The 18,055-nt window shown below is 37.7% G+C and overlaps 1 protein-coding gene across 8 annotated transcripts in view; it reads left to right on the forward strand.

Annotated features, from left to right (window-relative positions):
• The window catches only part of COL19A1 (collagen type XIX alpha 1 chain), a 188,813-nt gene that overhangs the window by 41,390 nt on the left and 129,368 nt on the right, over positions 1–18,055 (forward strand). For all 8 annotated transcript variants that reach the window (XR_007375265.1, XR_007375264.1, XM_048936539.1 and 5 more), the window contains exon 10: positions 5,019–5,072. Coding sequence is in view for 6 of the 8 variants with exons in the window: in XM_048936539.1 (XP_048792496.1) it covers positions 5,019–5,072 (54 nt within the window). In the remaining 2 variants the exon portion in view is untranslated. The remainder of the gene's footprint in view (positions 1–5,018; positions 5,073–18,055) is intronic.

Consider the following 18,055-nt stretch of genomic DNA (forward strand, 5'->3'; position numbering starts at 1 on the left):
GAGAAGTGGTAATGAGTACTCAACACTCTGAGGTGCTCAGAGAGTTGAGGGCTGTCATCTCCTCCCCAGAGCTGAAGCTATCCCAGAATAGCCGTAGTCAGTGGGCCCCGTTGTAGGGGATAACAAGCAAAACAGGGCTTAAGCCTCTCTGCCAGGTCAGCACACAGCCAGGAATTTCTGTGAGGAATCTAGCTTCTACAACAATGCCAGGGAAACACTAGAGTGATGCCACAGAAAGAGATCATTCCCAGTTCGTCCACAGAATTATTGAGGTTAGAAGGGACTTCTGACATCACCTGGTTCATTATCTTTACTCAAGCTACTCTTAGGGATTAATTTTCTTTCTCATCTTCGTCAGCATCTCTGAATTTGAGCTGATTCTACACAGCTACAAAAAGTCCCTAAGTTGGCACTTTCCAAGTCCCACTACTTCTATAACAATTTATAATCATGAGAACTTTTTAACTGTCTGTGCAACTACATTTTAATAATATTTTGAGAACTGATATAGGCTCTTCATTTGATCTGAACTAATATGTCCTTTTTGTTGACAAGAGCAATACTGTAGCATTATGTGCTTTAGGCCATGTTTGTGTCATTCTTTCTATTAATGAAATGCAATTGCTTTTATTTGAGTAATAAAATCACAACCTGGTTAGATCAGAACACAGCTGAGAATATTTTACTCCTTTCAAAGTTTCTTGTAGACTTTCTTTTCTAGATTCAATATCACAGTGTCATGTTAATTCCAGTCCATGTCACAGTGTAAATGTATTTGAAATTATTTGGTCTCTTAAATTACAAATTTATATTCTCTTAAAGCTTTTGGGTTTTTATGTGGGAAAGGGAAAGGTCTGTAATTAGTTAATTATCTCTGTAATTCTCTCTATATCTCTGCTTGGTTTTTGTGTTTTGTTTTTTTTTGTTTTGGTTTGGGTTTTTTTTGCTATCTTTGCTGTCCAAATCTCTACAATAATAATATATGATAAAGGTACTGTATTTTCTGTTTGATATTAGCATATAATTTTGAGTTCTACAATGGGAACACTGAGTAATGGCTGAATGGCAGAAAGATGTAAAGGTCAAGTGCTTTTGAAACTCTGAATCATCAGTGTAATAAAATAATGACAATTTTAGTACTGCAGATGGCCTCAGATGCGCTGAGTTAGTTCTACTTTAGATAGACAGCTGACTGGTATCATTGGAAAGAGACTGCAATCTCTTTTTAAGAATTTGGCTTGGCTTTATGGAAGGCTAATAGAAACATTTGTGTGTGTGTTGGGCTGAGGCTGCTGAATTTCCACTGTCTGCTGGAATTCACTAAAATAAACTCTGTCAAAAGTATAATAGCTGTCCTATTGTTTGTAAAATGTTACATTCTGGGAGATATGCTATGGCTTAAATATTTTATTCAGTAAGTAACTCTGTGCTCTGCTGAAAAGAATTTTCAATGCTACTCTTAGCAGAAATTCTTAACAGTAAACTTACAGCTCACTGTACTACCCTTGAATTATTATCCACAGAGTACTTCATAATCTGTAATACCAGCATTATACTAGTAGTTTGCATGGCTACTAGCCTGTATTTCAGTTAATTTTGGTGGTTTTAAGCAAATGTAAATTTTTGTTCTTTCTTAATGGTTTAATTACATAAACTTATAAAGCTTAATTGCAGTGTGTTGGTATGCCCTTGCTAAGCTGTAAAAAGAGATTTATTTAGGGATAGATGTAGGTGTGGTAGTCTGGGACCCTGTTTTTAATTCTTATTTTTATATCTTAGGGATTACTTACATGAGAAAGAAAAAATGATGCATGTTCACATGCAAAGGACTTCAACATCTGCAGAAGCAAAAGAAAAGTCTGTTATGTAAAAACAGGCCAAAAGCTCTTAGAAATGCATTTGCCCTTTTTTTCATTCTGTCGGTCTGCTGTGTGAACGCTTTTGTTGGCAATAAAACATGCAGTATGTGATCTTTAAACTCTTTGAACAAAAGCAGAAAAACTTGAGTGTGATTAAAAATTATTAAGGTCATGGTTATAAGATAGAGGCATATCTTAATAATCTAATTTGCCACGGAAAATAATTGTCTTCAAGGCAAGGAATCCATTTGAACTTAATGAAACAGAAATGTAAACATAGTGTGTTTAACTATACAGCTAAAGTTTTCCAGTCATGTACTAGGCTGTGTAATTTTTGCCTACACATATATAAAAATACACCACTGAATGTTCTGGTTTCTTAAAATACTTGCAAGTGGCTTAAGGGTACAGAGTGTGAATAGATAAGGCAGTCACTGTGGTGATAAGCAAAGCTAACTAAAGACTAATCCGGCTCCTAGCAACATACACATTCAACACCTTGTTCTACTTTTGAGACAGAATAGTTTAGCATACCTATATTAAGGACCACACCAATATTTGAAAAAAAATAGGATGTGAAAAATGGCTCGTATACTCTTCCATAACATGACTCTAACACGACTCTTTCTTATCACTGTCCTCAGAGCAGACAGTGGAGCAGTGCTCTTCACCAAGTTCTGCTCATGTTTGGTGATCTCTGGGCTGCTATTATAAACAGAGGAGTTTTCAGTCGGGCTGTGCAGATGTAGTTGCTTTATGGTGGTTTCTGTGAATAGATTTTAGGAATTTAAAATGGAAGACAAGGAATATAGAGAAATGTTATGGGTAGTTGAGAAGTAACAATAGTTGTTCAATGGTTCTAGGGCCCCAACACAAGAAGGACGTGGAGCAGTTGGAGGAAATCCAGAGGGCCATGAAGATGATGAGGGGCTGGAGCACCTCCCCTGCCAGGACATTCTGAGACAGCTGGGGCTCTGCAGCCTGGAGAAGAGAAGGCTTTGGGGGGCCTTATAGCGGCCTTCCAGTAACTGAAGGGAGTCTACAGGAAAGCTGGGGAGGGAATTTCTATAAGGGCAAGTGTTGACAGGATGAGGACAAGAGGAAATGGTTTTAAAATGGAAGAGGGTAGATTTTGACTAGATACCAGGAAAAAATTCTTTACTGTGAGGGTGGTGAGACACTGGAACAGGTTGCCCAGTGAGGTTGTGATTGCCCCCTCTCTGAAAGCATTCAAGGCCAGGCTGGATGGGGCTTTGCGTAGAACATGAGGGAGAGCTCAGCTCTTCAGAATATGCTGTGCTGAGTCAGCAGCTGCTGAGAGCAGCCTGAAGGGAACAGTGAGGAAAACATGTACTATAAATCCTCCTTTTAACATGAAGTAAGCAGTTAATAATGGCTGGTCTGGGATGCAGCAAACACTGTTGCTGCATGCTTTAAAGTTTTCTTGCCAATCTTGGTATTCCTTTCTTAACTTCAGAAAGGTTAAAATTCATCATTTGGTAAAAGAAGTACTACATTTACACTGAAAAGATGAATGTACTTACAGTATTCTCTCTTTGAAGCTTTCAGGTTTTTGTTTTTAGTTCTTTTTTTGTGTGTGTCTACATAGTGGTGTTTTCTTTAATCTTTACAACAGTGATTGTTCTGACAATGAGTTCTAAGATACCTAGCTGATGTACTTATACTATGCCTACATTAATGATAGTCACTTTAAACCTAATGGAGAGACATAAGTTGTCAGGTAAGAAACAGTTGGGCACTTTACACAGTGATGGTCTCACAAAAAAGTTTGGTCACCTGCTCTCTTTGCTCTCAGAAAAGACACCAGGCTGCTAGGCTGTGGTTCACTTGTGAGTTCAGGGACAACTGTACATCCCATAACAATGAAGGCACTCACACAGGTTGAACATACCTATATGCTGCAAAGGGCACAGGACGTCTGCTGTTCTCCAAAGCCTTTCTGTTGGACTGCTGAATTAAGAATCCCCTGTATGTGTATCCCATTTGTAAAGATAATGATAAAGTGATGTTTGTTGCTATGAAGTGTGTTTATTGATAAAGTTGGTGAACTCATCCTAATACAAATAAGTTTCTGCTCATGCTGAATATCAGAATTACAAGTTCCTAGCATCTCATTTTTTAAAAAATTTCTACATTTTCTCGGTTTAGAGGTTATGGGACTTTTATTCCTCAGCAAGAACTCCTAGGCTTTCAGTTTTGAATTTGAGCACCCAACCTATTTTTGTACCCTTTTATAAGAAGCAATTATTTGTGTAATTATGGCTCTTGTCCTTCTTCGTGCACTCCTTTAACTCAAAGAAAAAAATAATATTGTTTTCAAATCAGTGACATTCTTTTCATAAAGAGCTGGTTTATTGCAAAAAAAGACTGTAGTATTTTCTGTTCACTAGTGAATTTTCATTTCTAGGTACAAGTAAACATAGTTTAATTTTTTTTTTTTTTAGTATGAAAAGCTATAGGGTTTCATTGCTCTATCATCCTCTGTTTTCCACTTGACTTGGATTTTAAACTTTGTAGCCCCTATTCTTGACATTCTTGAGCAAAATTTATTTGTTCGGTGTTTTCTTTAATCATTTTTAAGATTCACTGTCCGATTTGCAGCTGCTGGAACCTTTTATACCTCTCCTGATCAGTCAGGAGAGTTTCTTAAACTAACATTTTCTAACGGATTGCTTACAGTTTGGGTCTTAGTTTCTTTGAGGGGGTAACAGGGAAGGAGAAGTAACTGAGTTCAAAATGTCTTTTAAAAATACTATGTGCGTGTGACTTTTAGATCAAAGTAACTCCTTATTTCCATGTGCTTTCTGAGAGTTGAATGCACTCAATGTGGTGAATTTGCGCCTGCCTTGCCTAACTCTACTGTCACAATGAATTCCCTTGGAATCAGCACAGTTAGTGTTTTGGGTTTTTTTCTACGTACACTTGCAAGCATTTGTCTTAATTGACATTATAAGTATTTTAAAATGTACTTATTTTCTCTGACTTTATTGTTACATGTATGGCATCTTCCTCTGCAGTCATTATATTACTAAGTATGACATAACATATCTGCAGTGGAAGGAGGTACTTTTCTATTGAATAAGATATGACCTGAGTCAGTGATCTTTAAAACTTCTAACTGAACAATTTATTTTGTAGGGTGAGATGGGTGCAAAAGGACAGGATGGTGCTGCTGGTCTTCCTGGTGAAAAGGTATGCTTTTGTGTGTAAACATACAATTTGACTCACCGGAAAGCATTCTCTGTGACAGTGGCTCATCTGTAATTACTTACAGAAAAGTGAGGACAGAACATTTCTGTTCTTAGAAAACTAATTTCTGTCTTGTGTGCTGCTGTATTTGTGTCTTACACTGAAGAAGCAGCTCTAGCTAATAGTATTTTCTGCAGGTATGCTCATCCTTTTCCTAGAAAATGGGAAGTGGAATATATACAACTAATGGAAGCCTATCCAGCTGGAAAACAGGAAAGAGATGTTCTCTCATACCCAGCATATAGAGAGGTGGAGAAGATAGGCCTGCTTGGCCTCTGTGAAAACACAGTCCACAGCAGGTGGTGATACCAGGAGCTGAACTTTCTCATAGCTGACCCACAGTAGAGGTGTTTTCTTGCTGTCCAGGTGTCATGGGGAACACCTGACCTAACCTGATCCCCAACTCTTGCTGCTGGTCTTCTCAGATTAGCTTGTCCTGCACTTTGTTTTTTTTAACACATCAGCCTTGGAGAAGCAGCAGATTAAAGCAGACTGTCTGCTACTTGTGCTCCCTGACAATCTGTTGAACTGTGCAGGCTGTGGATGACCAGAAAATAGCTCTTGTTCTCTCATCAGACTGCTTGATAGAGCTTTGAGATAAAGACCACTGACCTCCAAGCAGAGACTTAGGAGTAGCTGTGGCTAAAAAAGCTTATCATATTCAAGAGGGTAAGTTTCACTTCAGGATGTTACCCATTCACTTTGTCTGATTTCAGGCATCTACACAGATTTACTGACTTAAGAGCAAGTCCACAAGTGTAACATTCTATCATCATGACAGCCCTCAAGAACATTAAGGAAATACTTTTACTGGAGATGATACTGATTTGCCCTCTTGTGATTTTTTGTTGCTGTTTTTGTTCCAGTTATTAATTGGAAGCCACTTAATATATAAATGAATGAAGTTTTCCAAAGAGGTGTTTTTGGTTTATTGCACTGGTGGCTTTGTGTTTGTTTTGTTTGCTTGTTGGTTTTCCGGTGGTATCAAACATCATGATTAGCCTTGATTAGCCTTCATCCCTAAGTTCTGTCAATTTAGGCTCTTGTTCATCATGCACTTCAAATTTCTGTGGTTTCAGGGCTATGGACATGTATTCCTCTTTAAGGCAGCTGTTGCCATGATAAGTCCAGTATTGCAACAATGCTCTTAATTTGGTTCATTTAGCCATTATCCAGTTTTCTAAGCACTGAAACAAGAGTTTCACCTCAACTGTGAGGTTTTGAATCTGTTAATGATAAGATATAAAATTATGAAACTCTTTTACTTTCATGTTTTTTCAAACTTTATTTTTGTTAAAAAATGAGAGCTAGATATATGATATTAGAAAAGAGATGAATTAGCATCAGCAGCAAATTCGTTGTTTAAGCATGGTAGAAATGTGGAGAGCAGGCTGCAAAGATCTTCAAAGAACCTTGCAGTGTTGAGGAACTGAGTCATAAAGCAGCATGTAAAAGTCAGTGAAATTACTAGTTAACTGATGGGGAGGAAAAACAAGCCAAAATTTATGTATTTCATATTGGATGTTGGACTGGCTTTTATTGGTCATGAAAATGATCTTGAAATTAGAGGTCAATGAAAACATAAGCTCACTGTTAAGTACTAGTCAAATAAACAAATTTAAAGATTAGAAGGGAGTGAGGAACCAAAAAAAACCATCTTAAATTCACTGCTATTAATAAAACCATGTACATAAATCTGTGCATACAGTTCTGGTCCTCATCTCAAAGTGGATTTAGTAGCCCTGAAACGGTTTACAGAAGGCATCAAAAGTGATCAACAGCATTGGGTATCTTCCAATTAAGGCATGAGAATGATGACTTCAGTTTGAGAAAGGCACAACTGAGGTGAAAACTGCTGTGTTCAATGCTCTGTAAAATTATGTGTGGAACAGAAGAAAAGATTAATAGGTTGGTTGTTTTTTTTCATCCTCTTTCAGCATGAGAACTAGAACATTTAATTATTTGGTAGCGAGTTTGGAAAGGATAGAAAGGAATTCTTCGTATAACATGATTAAAGTTGGAGCTCTGCAGCAGGACTGAAATCATTTGAAAGTCGATTAAAGTTGGTAAAACAAATATCCCCAGAGGGTGTCAAACAGACACTACTACTTCTCTGAAAGTTCTAGGTTTCAAATTGCTGAAGTCTGGGAAACTCCCTGGAGAAGTCTCTATGTTGTTATACTTTTCTATAGGCTTCCGTTGTTGCCACAATTGTAGACACATACTTGAACAGAGAAACTTTTGATTTGATCCTGCTAGACAGCTTTTACTTTGCTGTGCTCCCACATGTGAAATAGTGGGAAGGGATATTGTAAAATAGTAGATTGATTGTGATTGATCTCTAATGAAGTTGTGTTTTTTCTCGTCTCTTTCTGTTGCTCCTTCTTTGGTGTCTTTGTTTAAAATTACCAAACAACATTGCTTTTGCAGTACAAGTTGCTATGGTTTAACCTGGCAGGCACTTGAGCACCACAAAGTCATTCTCTCACTTCCCCCTACCAGTGAGATGGGGTAGAGAACTGGGGGAAAAAAATAACAAACTAGAACTCATGGGTTGAGATTAAATCTGTTCATTAAGACAGAAAAGGAAGGGAAAAAATAATAGTAATGGGTAATAGTAATATATATATACAAAACAAGTGATGTGCAGTGCAATTGCTCATCTCCTGACAGCTAATGCCCACCTAGACCCCAAGCAATAGCTACTTGCCCAGCCAACTCCCTACAGCTTTTCAAATTTTTTCACATGAAGTCGTGTGCAATTTCCCTTCGCCTGCCTTAGGTCAGCTGTTCTGGTTCTGCCCCCTCTCACCTTGTGCCTCCTCATCCCCTCTCACTGGCAAGACAGTACAAGAAGCTGAGAGGCTGAAGTATACTTGGCTCTGTGAAGCCACTGCTCAGCAACAACTAAAACATCAATGTGTTATCAACTTTGGTTTTTGTCCGAAAGTCAAAACATAGCATTGTACCAGACGCTGTGAAAAAAAATCAACTCCATCCCAACTGAAATAGAACAGTTATTATTGCAGTTTCCATGGTTAATACTGTTTGGGTGTTTTGGCTTTTTTTCTTTCTTAGCACCTTATAGAGTCATTGTCAGGCCAAATCTGAAAGCTCCTGTTAGTTTACATAAGGCTCAGCACTGGAGTTGTGTTTAATATTGAGACAGTGTACTTTTCTTGAACAGTATGACACTTTGAATCCAGATTACACTAAAGCCGTATTGTTGTTGCAAGTCAAAAATGAACTTCTGTGGAATCTGAAACTGACAAGGCTGTTTAAAAATGTATTTATTTTGTACATCACGGCTAGATAAAAAACTGAGACACAGATGACCAGGTTATGTTAGCCTGAGTTGTGATCTCTGCACACAGTAATACAGTATGTTATTATTAGCTCCTTCCTGGAGGTAGAATCACTTTATTTTCCTGGTATTGTGACTGGTGTTCACACGCTCTCTCTCAGCTGATGTACTAAAAGCTTTTTGAATTTGTGTCTGTTATTTTTGAGCTCATTTTTTTCTGGGATGTTCTGGATGCTAGGAATATATGTAGACTCAAAAATACCTAAATAAAGTAAAGGAAGAAATATCCTCTGGGATTTCTGTCCAGAGGCATTTCCTATGTTTCTGTAAGTGGAGGTGCAGATTTTGGAATGCTGAAGGAACATTCTCAGGAATTAGCACTGATTATCCTTTTTGTGCATCCCTCAATATGTGTTTTCTGTTGGCAGAGGTGTGATTTTTGTTTTACTATAGCCATTTTTATGTTTGAGGGGAAAAAAAAAGATACGGCTATTTTATATGTGAATGCCATTTGATGTTTCAGAGAGAAAAGGGCACTCAAAACTATCCATTGAAATATTGCATTGTTCATACTTCTTTCCCAAAGGAAAGGTTCAGAGAATATATATATGGCAGATCTTGATCTTGCTGCTTAATTCGTTTGTCCTATTTTGGAAAACTACCTTAGACTGATATAAACTGGAAGGCCTGTTTTGGTAGAAATGATTAGCTCAAATTCACCCATCATAGTAGCACTGTCTAAAGTTAGTGTAATTCAATGGACTTTATCACGTGCTAGGGAAATGCTCCATGGTCATATGCTGCACTTTAAAAATCTACATTTTCAGATTTTCTAGGCAGTCTGTAAGACTTTCTTTGTATACATGTCCTGAACCTTAAAGAATCTGAGACATGAAAATAGACTCATGTATCTTCAGTCTCTCTTCTAATGTCGTGTTTGACTTTGTCATTTGTAAAACAGATTACAGCTGACAATAATTTGCAAGCAGTCCTTCAGACAACCAGAACAATTTCCTATTTGCCTGAATGCTGAAGTGGTTTTGGGGAGGTTGGACTGGGTAATAATTGCAGATCTAACTGGCATAGACTTCTAGGAGGTTCTGCCATTTGAGAGGTTGGACCTGCTGGGGGTTAGCACAGAGAACAAAGTTTAAGTCTCGATGACTTTCGGGTAAGGTAAGAATAACATTAACACCTCTTTTCTGAAGAAAACAGGTGTTTGTTCAGGCAATTCTGTAATTTTGCTGCTTTTCTACTCTAGTTTTTTGTAAGCTGCCAAATTGAAAAGCAGGTTTCCCCTTGGCTGACAGCATCCCACTCCACAACATGCCTGTCATGTCACCTGCCTTCAGGGTAGAAACAGTCAGCCTGACAGGAATGATGCCTAGCCTAGAGACTCAAGGATCAAATGCAATCCTTGGAGAGCTCTACCTCAGGCCCCCAAAATTACAACACAGTAGATCACAGACATCATAAATACGACTCACTCTTTGATGTGAAACTACCACATTTCTTTTTTCCTGTCCATTTTTAGGGAACTTTCTGAAGATACATTCTTGAAATAGCAGCTCTTACTTATTGAGGGCAACCGAAGGAATTCTTAAAAGCATCAGGGGAGAGAGTTCTGTGGTGTTAGTTTACAATCCTAAAAAGTAAGAGAGCAATAGTCCTCCTATGGAAAATGGCTTAATTTGTAGGCTACCAGAAGGCATGGTATATGTTTCTGTGACCCCCCCCCCCCCCCTTTTTGCTGCCAGGACTGATTTGCTGCTTGGTCTCCTAGGGAAAATTCTTCAGTGGATCTGTCTGATCATAATATAAGAAGAAATGGATTGTAGTAGTAAACCAGAATCACTGTGTGTGTGTGAAACTCTTATGCCTTGTCTGGTTTGAAGATGTTCAACAAAGTCTACAAACACATGTCAGGGAAGAAGTGTTAGAGTACTTTATTCTTTGGCAATTACCAAATGAAATTTTCTTTGGATATAGTTCTGAAGCTATTAAGTACAATTGGATTGCAGCCAGAGTGCTGGCTCCATGACCTGAGTGTAAGTGTTCTGAAGTTAAATCTGTCCCTATGAGGTGATTGAAGTGCTCTAAGATGTTGGATGACAATTGTTTATGTGATTCCCGTGAGGTTCCACAAATTAAGCAACCCTGGTCTAGCAGTTAGACTAACCTCATTAAAACAAGAAGTAATAGCTTTGCTATTAGGAATGGTCTTTATGCACCATCTGTGTTTGCTGGGTTACACTACTGATGTAATCTGAGCAATGCTGATGTGTTCTAGAAAATAATCCAATTAACAAGCAAACGAACAAAAAAAACCAAACTGGTTATTTTTCTAGTGTTAATGTCACACTGAAATTGTGAAAGAACTTTCCTGTTGGTGAGACCGACAGGCTTCTCCCAAACTTCAGTGATGCTTTCTTCTTACCTACAAACACATTGCATTTGGGCAGGATCTTTCCATAGCATGTACTGGGGGATGAATAGAGATAGGCATGATCAACTTTACTACTACACTTTTTTTGTGTTGGAAAAGAACAGGTTTAGTCTCCCTCCTCTTCCATTTCAGCAGATGAGCAGACTGCACTGAGCACATTTGTGTGTGTTGAATCCTCCTTTTATCTTATGTCATACATTTCTAAATAGTCTGATAACTTAAAGAGGTGTACGCTTTGAACCATGATCAGCAGATGAAGTATTCAAGCCTTAAAAAAAAAAAAAAAAAAAAAAAAAAAAAAGGCATTGAAGCAGTCAGGGGAGAGAGAGATTGCCACCATGGAGTGTACTCTGAGACAGTGTCCTTTGGGAAGTATATATGTTATAGCTTCTCCTAAGCAAAAGGCTCTTAGACTTCTGAGAAGTGCTGATGGCAGCATGTCACAAAAGATTTAAACTGCTGAAGATGAGTAATTGGCTCTATTCTTGACCATTCCATATTTGCCTGTCTATTTCCATTATGAAAATACTTTTCCTTCTTTCTCAGACACTGCATTCTGAAGAATAAAACTGAAGTATCCAAAAATGTAATTCAGGGCATTCAGATGACTTACCAAACCAAAGTATGTTTTTGCCTGCTCCCCTTTTTTATTGTATAGGTGTTGGTGATTTTATACCTATGTTTGTTAAACTACATTTTTTGAAATACATGTGACTCTACTCATTTTTAACACCTGACATTTCAATAGCTTATCTTTACTTGTGTTGTTTCTTGTTATTGTAGTTGCTTGGTTTTGTTTGGTGGTTTTTCTTTGACACTATTTTTTCCAATCTAATTTATGAACAGACATTCTAAAATATTTAATATTTTGAGTAAGCTCTTCAAAATAGCTGGTTTTGCACACTAAGCCTGTAGAAGCAGTGAAATATTCAATATGCTGTGCCTTTGCTTCTGCACTGTGTGGGTACTCCCACAGTATACTAGTAAAATAAACAGTTTAGACAGACTAAAAGGAGAAAGAAATGCTTATATGAATAAAAATGTTTATCATCGCACAACTTAGATTTATACTCAATGTCAGACCACAGAAAAGCACTAAAAGTACATTTCAAGGGCTTCACCAACTGTATAAGTAAGAGTCATGAAGATGAGATTTGATTCACATGAAACAGTGCAGTAGGTATCTACAAAATAATTGTTCTCTTTTTTTTATGCTTGCATGTATTTCTGATGATGACCAACAGTAATATACAAACTTACATATTTTATGAGCTAGAAAACAACAGGACTAGAACATTTAATGTTTGTATTTTTTTTTCTCGCTTAATGGATTTGCATTATGGTTTCAGTTTTCTCAAGTTCACGAACAATGTGCTGTCTTAAGTTTTAACTGACCCTGAAATGAAGCACTGATCATTTCATTCCTGTAATTTTAAAAAATCTTTTTGTAATAATTGTTTGAACATCCTTTTGGAATGTGTTAATAAGGGCATTATACACAATGCCTCTTGTACACTGGACACTTGTTAAATGTACATCCAAATCAAATTCTGTCATCATGAAAATCCATGTGATCATTGACCTGTGTTTCCCATTTTTCCACCTAGATTCTGTCCAAAATTTTCCAAGGCTTTTGACTTTGTAAAAGAGTCATGGATATGATGCCTTTTCAGCATATGCTCCCAGAGCATCTCATTCATGCAAGCATGCAAATCTAAAGAGACATCGGTGTTGAGCATTCAGTAAAACAATCTTTTCCTTGCAGCTGTCTTGAAAGATCTGTAGACAGAGTGTCTTCCACAGTTCATGTGCTGTATAGATTCTTGACCAAGGTTAGGATATTTCCAAAGTAGCTTGTCAGCATCCCTGAGGAAGCTTACAGTCATACTCAATTTGTCTCTCAGTTATTCAGTGTCATCTAATTTCTAAGCTCCCTTTGGTGCTGATCAGTTAATTTTTAGATCAGGTGTGTTGATAAATTTTACCAGTTGGCCTTTGAAAAATGCTTTTGCTACTTTACTCCGCAGTCTCCAACAGAATGAAGAGTATTATAACTACTATAGAGAGCAGTTTCTGAAAACAGGAACATTTTCAAAATAGGAGGAGTTTCACAAGCTCTAATACATAAAGCTGAAACAATGTTTAGATAGAAAACAAGATGGCAATTTTATAAAATGAGATAATGGGGAAACGTTAAAAAAAAAAAAAAAAAAAGAAACTTTATTATCACTATATTAAAGCTTTGAATTTTGAGAGCTCCTGGCCACCAGAAAGCAGGCAACTGAATCTGATGTATTGCAACAACAAATTTAGTATGTGTTCCTTTTGTGATTTCAGTGATATCTTTGTTTGTATTTAATGCACACCTGATTTTAAGACATGGACATATGTGAACAGCTTAGCTCTCTATAGATATCTGATGCATGAATATGTTCTCTAAAATCACACTTCAGACCATTGTATTTTCCAGAATTTGTTTAATTTCTTCAGCGTCTGTGTTTCTTTCTTGCCTGCTCTGCTCTCTCTTTAACATTACAAGGATGTGTTTTGAATAGCCTTTGATCATAAATTTGATTCCAGAGCGCTGTCTGCTGTGCTGACTGATTTTGCCTTATTAGGTGATTTTTGCAGTTCCCAGCTTCAGGAACTGTTGAGCTCCCTGGTTTTTCAGTTGCCGCAGTTTAGAGGCAGCAGCACGGCCTGGTTCTCAGTGGAGGCTGCAGCTTCCCTGCTTACTCAATTGCTGCTTCCATTCTGGATGGCACAGTGCTAGAGTCTGTACTCAGGTGTGCACCTTTGGTGAGCACAAACTTCATTTATCATTGAAGAATCGTTTCTTGAGGAGAAAGGTGCTTTGGTCCATTAGCTAAGCCTTCTGCCCTTTATCTTCTGCCCCCTCATAGTTTCTCTCAGAATTAGGCTGGTCTCGGTAGGACAAAAGTACAAATGTATTTTGGAAACCAGATGCTTGTGCTTGCGTTGCTTAGCATCAAAGCGATAGGCCCACGTCACTGTGGTGAGATAAGAGGATAGGGGTGAGGGGGCCCTCTTATATTTGAAGGGAAATGATTATAACCAGAGAAATGCGGCCAGCTGCATGGTCTCTGCACGCAGTGACTGCTATTGTTACATGAGGTGTGGCCAAAGAAACCAAAGGTCACCATCCATTTTGTAGGGGTCTGGGCTGCTGGGAGCAATAGGACCTGTGGCATGCTGCCATGTAGAAGAGGCTTTTGTTAGTTTGTTACATAACATGGAAGTAAAAAATAATGCAGTTGTTAAATAATGCGGTGATTAAATACAGCTCTTTGTGCCTTAATCAGAGATTCATGAATACTGCAGCTTTGAGCCTGCTTGGCTCTGGTATTATTAATTGCATTTGAAAAGCCTGAGTCAGGGCCTTGTAGGCTTGAAATGGGGGGATGGTTTGAGGATTTTTCTTCCATTGTTTCTTAAACTATATTTAATGGGCTTGTTTCGTGAGGTTTCTGTAGCATAAGGTGTTACATTTTCATGATTTTCTTTTCATTCAGATCCATGTAGAAATTTGAAATTTTAAAGCTATTATTGTTTGTTTACATCTCATTAAAAAAAAAAAAAAAAAAAAAAAAAAAAAAAGAATTAAGATTGTAAGACAAATACCAGCTATTTCATGGCCTAAACTCACAAACATTGGCAGCAGAGTATTGTAGGAGACTAATTGGGCAGGAAAGAACTTTCTGTCTGAACTGCAGCGCTGTACAACTTTTCTGACACGAGTTGCTTGGATGTGTTTAATTCCATTAGAGGAATTAGTGAAGTTCACCAAATATAACATTTTTAACACAATGAATTATTGGTCTATATTGATTAGGACAACTTAGAAGCAAATAACTTATGTTGATGTAGTTTATATATCAAAGTATAATCTCCCTGATTACCAACTGTTGCAAGTAGTGCATTAAATTTGAAAACATAACTAAAAATTGGTAACCTCATGTAGTAGAAAATTTATATGTAGTACAAATTTTATGGAGATAATACATAGGTAGTTCCAAAAATAATGCCTCCTATTCACTTCTATGACAACTACAACAGAGCACAATAACACTATTTGATAGAGAAAATTGTCAGCTACAAAATGCTATTTTTGAATGTAGTCACCACTATCAGTGAATTTGTGTGGATGAGCTGATTGAGATGCTCTTCATTTCATAGTGACAGGTGTGCATGGCCGTCTGAAACATGGTTTGTCTTTCGTGTTGCTGTCCCCACTGCTGAACCACACCACCCGCCCACCTCCCTGTTCTCTCACTCACTGTTTGGTCTCCATAAATTTTAAGCAAGCATCAATGAATGTCAATGGGTGCAATTTTTTCTGCATGGTGGAATTCAGTGAGACTCCTTTGTTTCATTTGCGCTTCTGTGTCAGATACCACTTTGTCAGACTGCTCCTCTGCTACCATCTGTCACATGGCAACAATAAGTAATGGAATATTGTTGGGAAGATTCAACCTCTGCTGCTATAATCTGCCTCTGATGTTGTGGACCAACATAATAAAATAGGAGGCATTACTTTCAGAGCAACCCTTTAGATAGTGTTGTTTGCTATTATAACTAGTGACTTACTATTAACTCTTCTTTGACTTTTTTTTTTTTTTTGTGAGAGAGGTAAATTAATCATATAACTATTTTAAATCCAGCTCAGGTGTGAAATTTTAACATCAACAGATATACTTACCCCCCAAAAACTTAGAAGTTACAGAATAAGTTTTATATTCCAGATTCAGTTTATGTTGCTCTTTTTCATTCACTGCTGGATAGGCAAACTCTTCATACAGCAAAATCATTTGCGGGGACAGGAGAACAGGATGTACTTCTTAAATTCCCATTGCTAGCCAATATTTATCAACACCCAAGATTCATACTGCGTGTTTCAAGTCTGAATCGATCAAATCAACGTGACATGCTGAGGCTGCGCCAAGTCGTGTCTAATCAGCAGTCAGCACTGTTGCTCTGGCATGAGGTTCCCAAAAATAGAAACGTAAGAAGTCAAACAAGTAAGTGGAAGGGCACTAAAAGAAAAAGTGCTGCTAATTCCACTGTTGACTTTCTGGCTAATGGATTCTTGTTCCCAGGCTGTGCTAAGTAAAGCAACTGGCGCAGGGTGTGTTTCTGCAGCTGGCTCGGCAGTGACACACGCAGCCCAGCTGGCTGACAGGTGTTTGATTCGTGTTTAACAAGTACCTCACACAGGATGGATATTTTTCATGAGAATCTAGTCAGCTGATGCTTTTTGTTAAGAATTTATGCCCCTTACACTGTTCTTATTTTTTGAATGGCGGTTCCGTTTTTCTTTGCAAAAGAAATGATGGTAGCACTGCTTTAGTTCATCAAAAAAAGGCATCTGCCTCAGAAACCAAGTGGGGGGAAAGCTAACTTTATTAGTTGCAACCTGCTACCTTTACGTGTGAAAGATACACGTTATCTTTATAGCTAATGGCAATAAAATCTCCAGAAATGTTTATTTAGCTGTACATTTGTTACAGTGAAAATTCTGTCAAGGAGAAGGTATGAAAGATGAATGGCAGACTTGCAGAGCATGGCTGTTACACACAGTGTTTGTGTCTCTTCCCTTAACATGAGACAGCCTTGGGACTTTCTTGTACAGTGTGTTGCACGAGCCTGGAGTAAGAGAAATTCCTTGTCTAGAAGGGCATACAGAGAGAGACAACCAAGATTTTAAGGGGAGAGCAAAGGTTGGAAAGTACTTAACAGATGGGAATAAAAAGTGTACAATGCCATTTCTTATCTATTTTATTATAAGCTACATAACAGGACTCTGTGTAACTGAGAAGAGATTGATTCTTTTGTTGTTGTTTTTTAATTTGCTTTAGGGTGTTTTGATTATTTTTTAATAACAGTGGAAGAAATGGTGATTTTTGTGACACTTTTTAATTGCTGTTATGATAACAAACAACTTTTCCAGCTAAACCAACACTGGAAATAGAATATCAGGAAGCCCTTATAAATCATTTTTGATTATGCGAACTCTCAGAATCTTAGGCAGTAGGATGTGTAATGTAACAATGATTATGACCAGTTTGTTACAGTTTGTTTTGCTTGTATTTTTCTTTTCTAGTATCTAATCCTTGTGGTGGAAGATGAATTCAGGAATTGTTAACAAAAATACAAAAATACTGGCTCTTTGCAGTGATGAAGTTATATTGCCAGTGTTGTGAAACAGCGAGGAGAAATATCACATTGTAGAATATTGTGTGCTGGCAGTACTTCTGAACTTCAGAAGAATGGGGAAGGAACGTAGCGGGAGAAATGACTGTCGGAGTAATGTTGGTCCTCTAAATAAACAGTGTATTTTAGTGAAGGAATGATTAAAAACTCTTTATGCAAAGAACTCGTATCCCTTGAGTGTCAAAGTACGTTCTTCCTGTCAGGCATCCCAGCCGTAGGGTTGGATTAATAAGCACCTCAGCAATCAAGAAAACATTTTGGAAGGAGAACCAACAACTTTACTAGGCTAAGATGCTGCTGTTCCCTACAGAGTTGTACAGAACTGATAGCAGGAAGACATACCTGGACTTATCTTTAGGAAGCAGCTCCCTGGAGCTCCTGTGCTGAAATTAGGTTGGTTGGTACCTGGATTCACAGATGGGTAAACAAACTGCTGGAATTCCAAATTCCTCTTAGTCCGAATATCAGTCCATCTCCACAATACATTAAATGTCAAAAGGGGAGAGATTTCTTAAGAAAATATTGCACTTCTGAGTGTAAGTGGGAAGATGAAAGGCATGAAGGCGTGACTTGAACTGCTGTTCTTGTCAGTAGTGCCAGGACGTGTGTAGCTACACAGGCACACCAGCGTTGTTTTTCAGAACAAACTCTGATCTGAGTTAACATCCAGATTAGAAATTTCAGTCTTTGTGCTGTTTATTTTTGATCCTTCTTAAATCCATAGCTTTGTGCTGCTTTTTTTTGTATTTCATAGCTGTATTTTTAGATGTTAGTCTTAATCGTGGTTCATGGTCTGTAAGATAGACCTGAATTACTGTAAACTGATGTTTGTACCTGCTCAGAATCTGTCTTCTGAATCTTTAGGTTATGGAAATGAGTATTAAATTTCCTGCAGTAAAAAACAGTCTCTGATATTTAAGAGGTTGACTAATGTAGTTTACCTTC

This window comes from Lagopus muta, chromosome 2 (genome assembly GCF_023343835.1).
Source record: "Lagopus muta isolate bLagMut1 chromosome 2, bLagMut1 primary, whole genome shotgun sequence".
In the NCBI taxonomy this organism is placed as follows: domain Eukaryota; kingdom Metazoa; phylum Chordata; class Aves; order Galliformes; family Phasianidae; genus Lagopus; species Lagopus muta.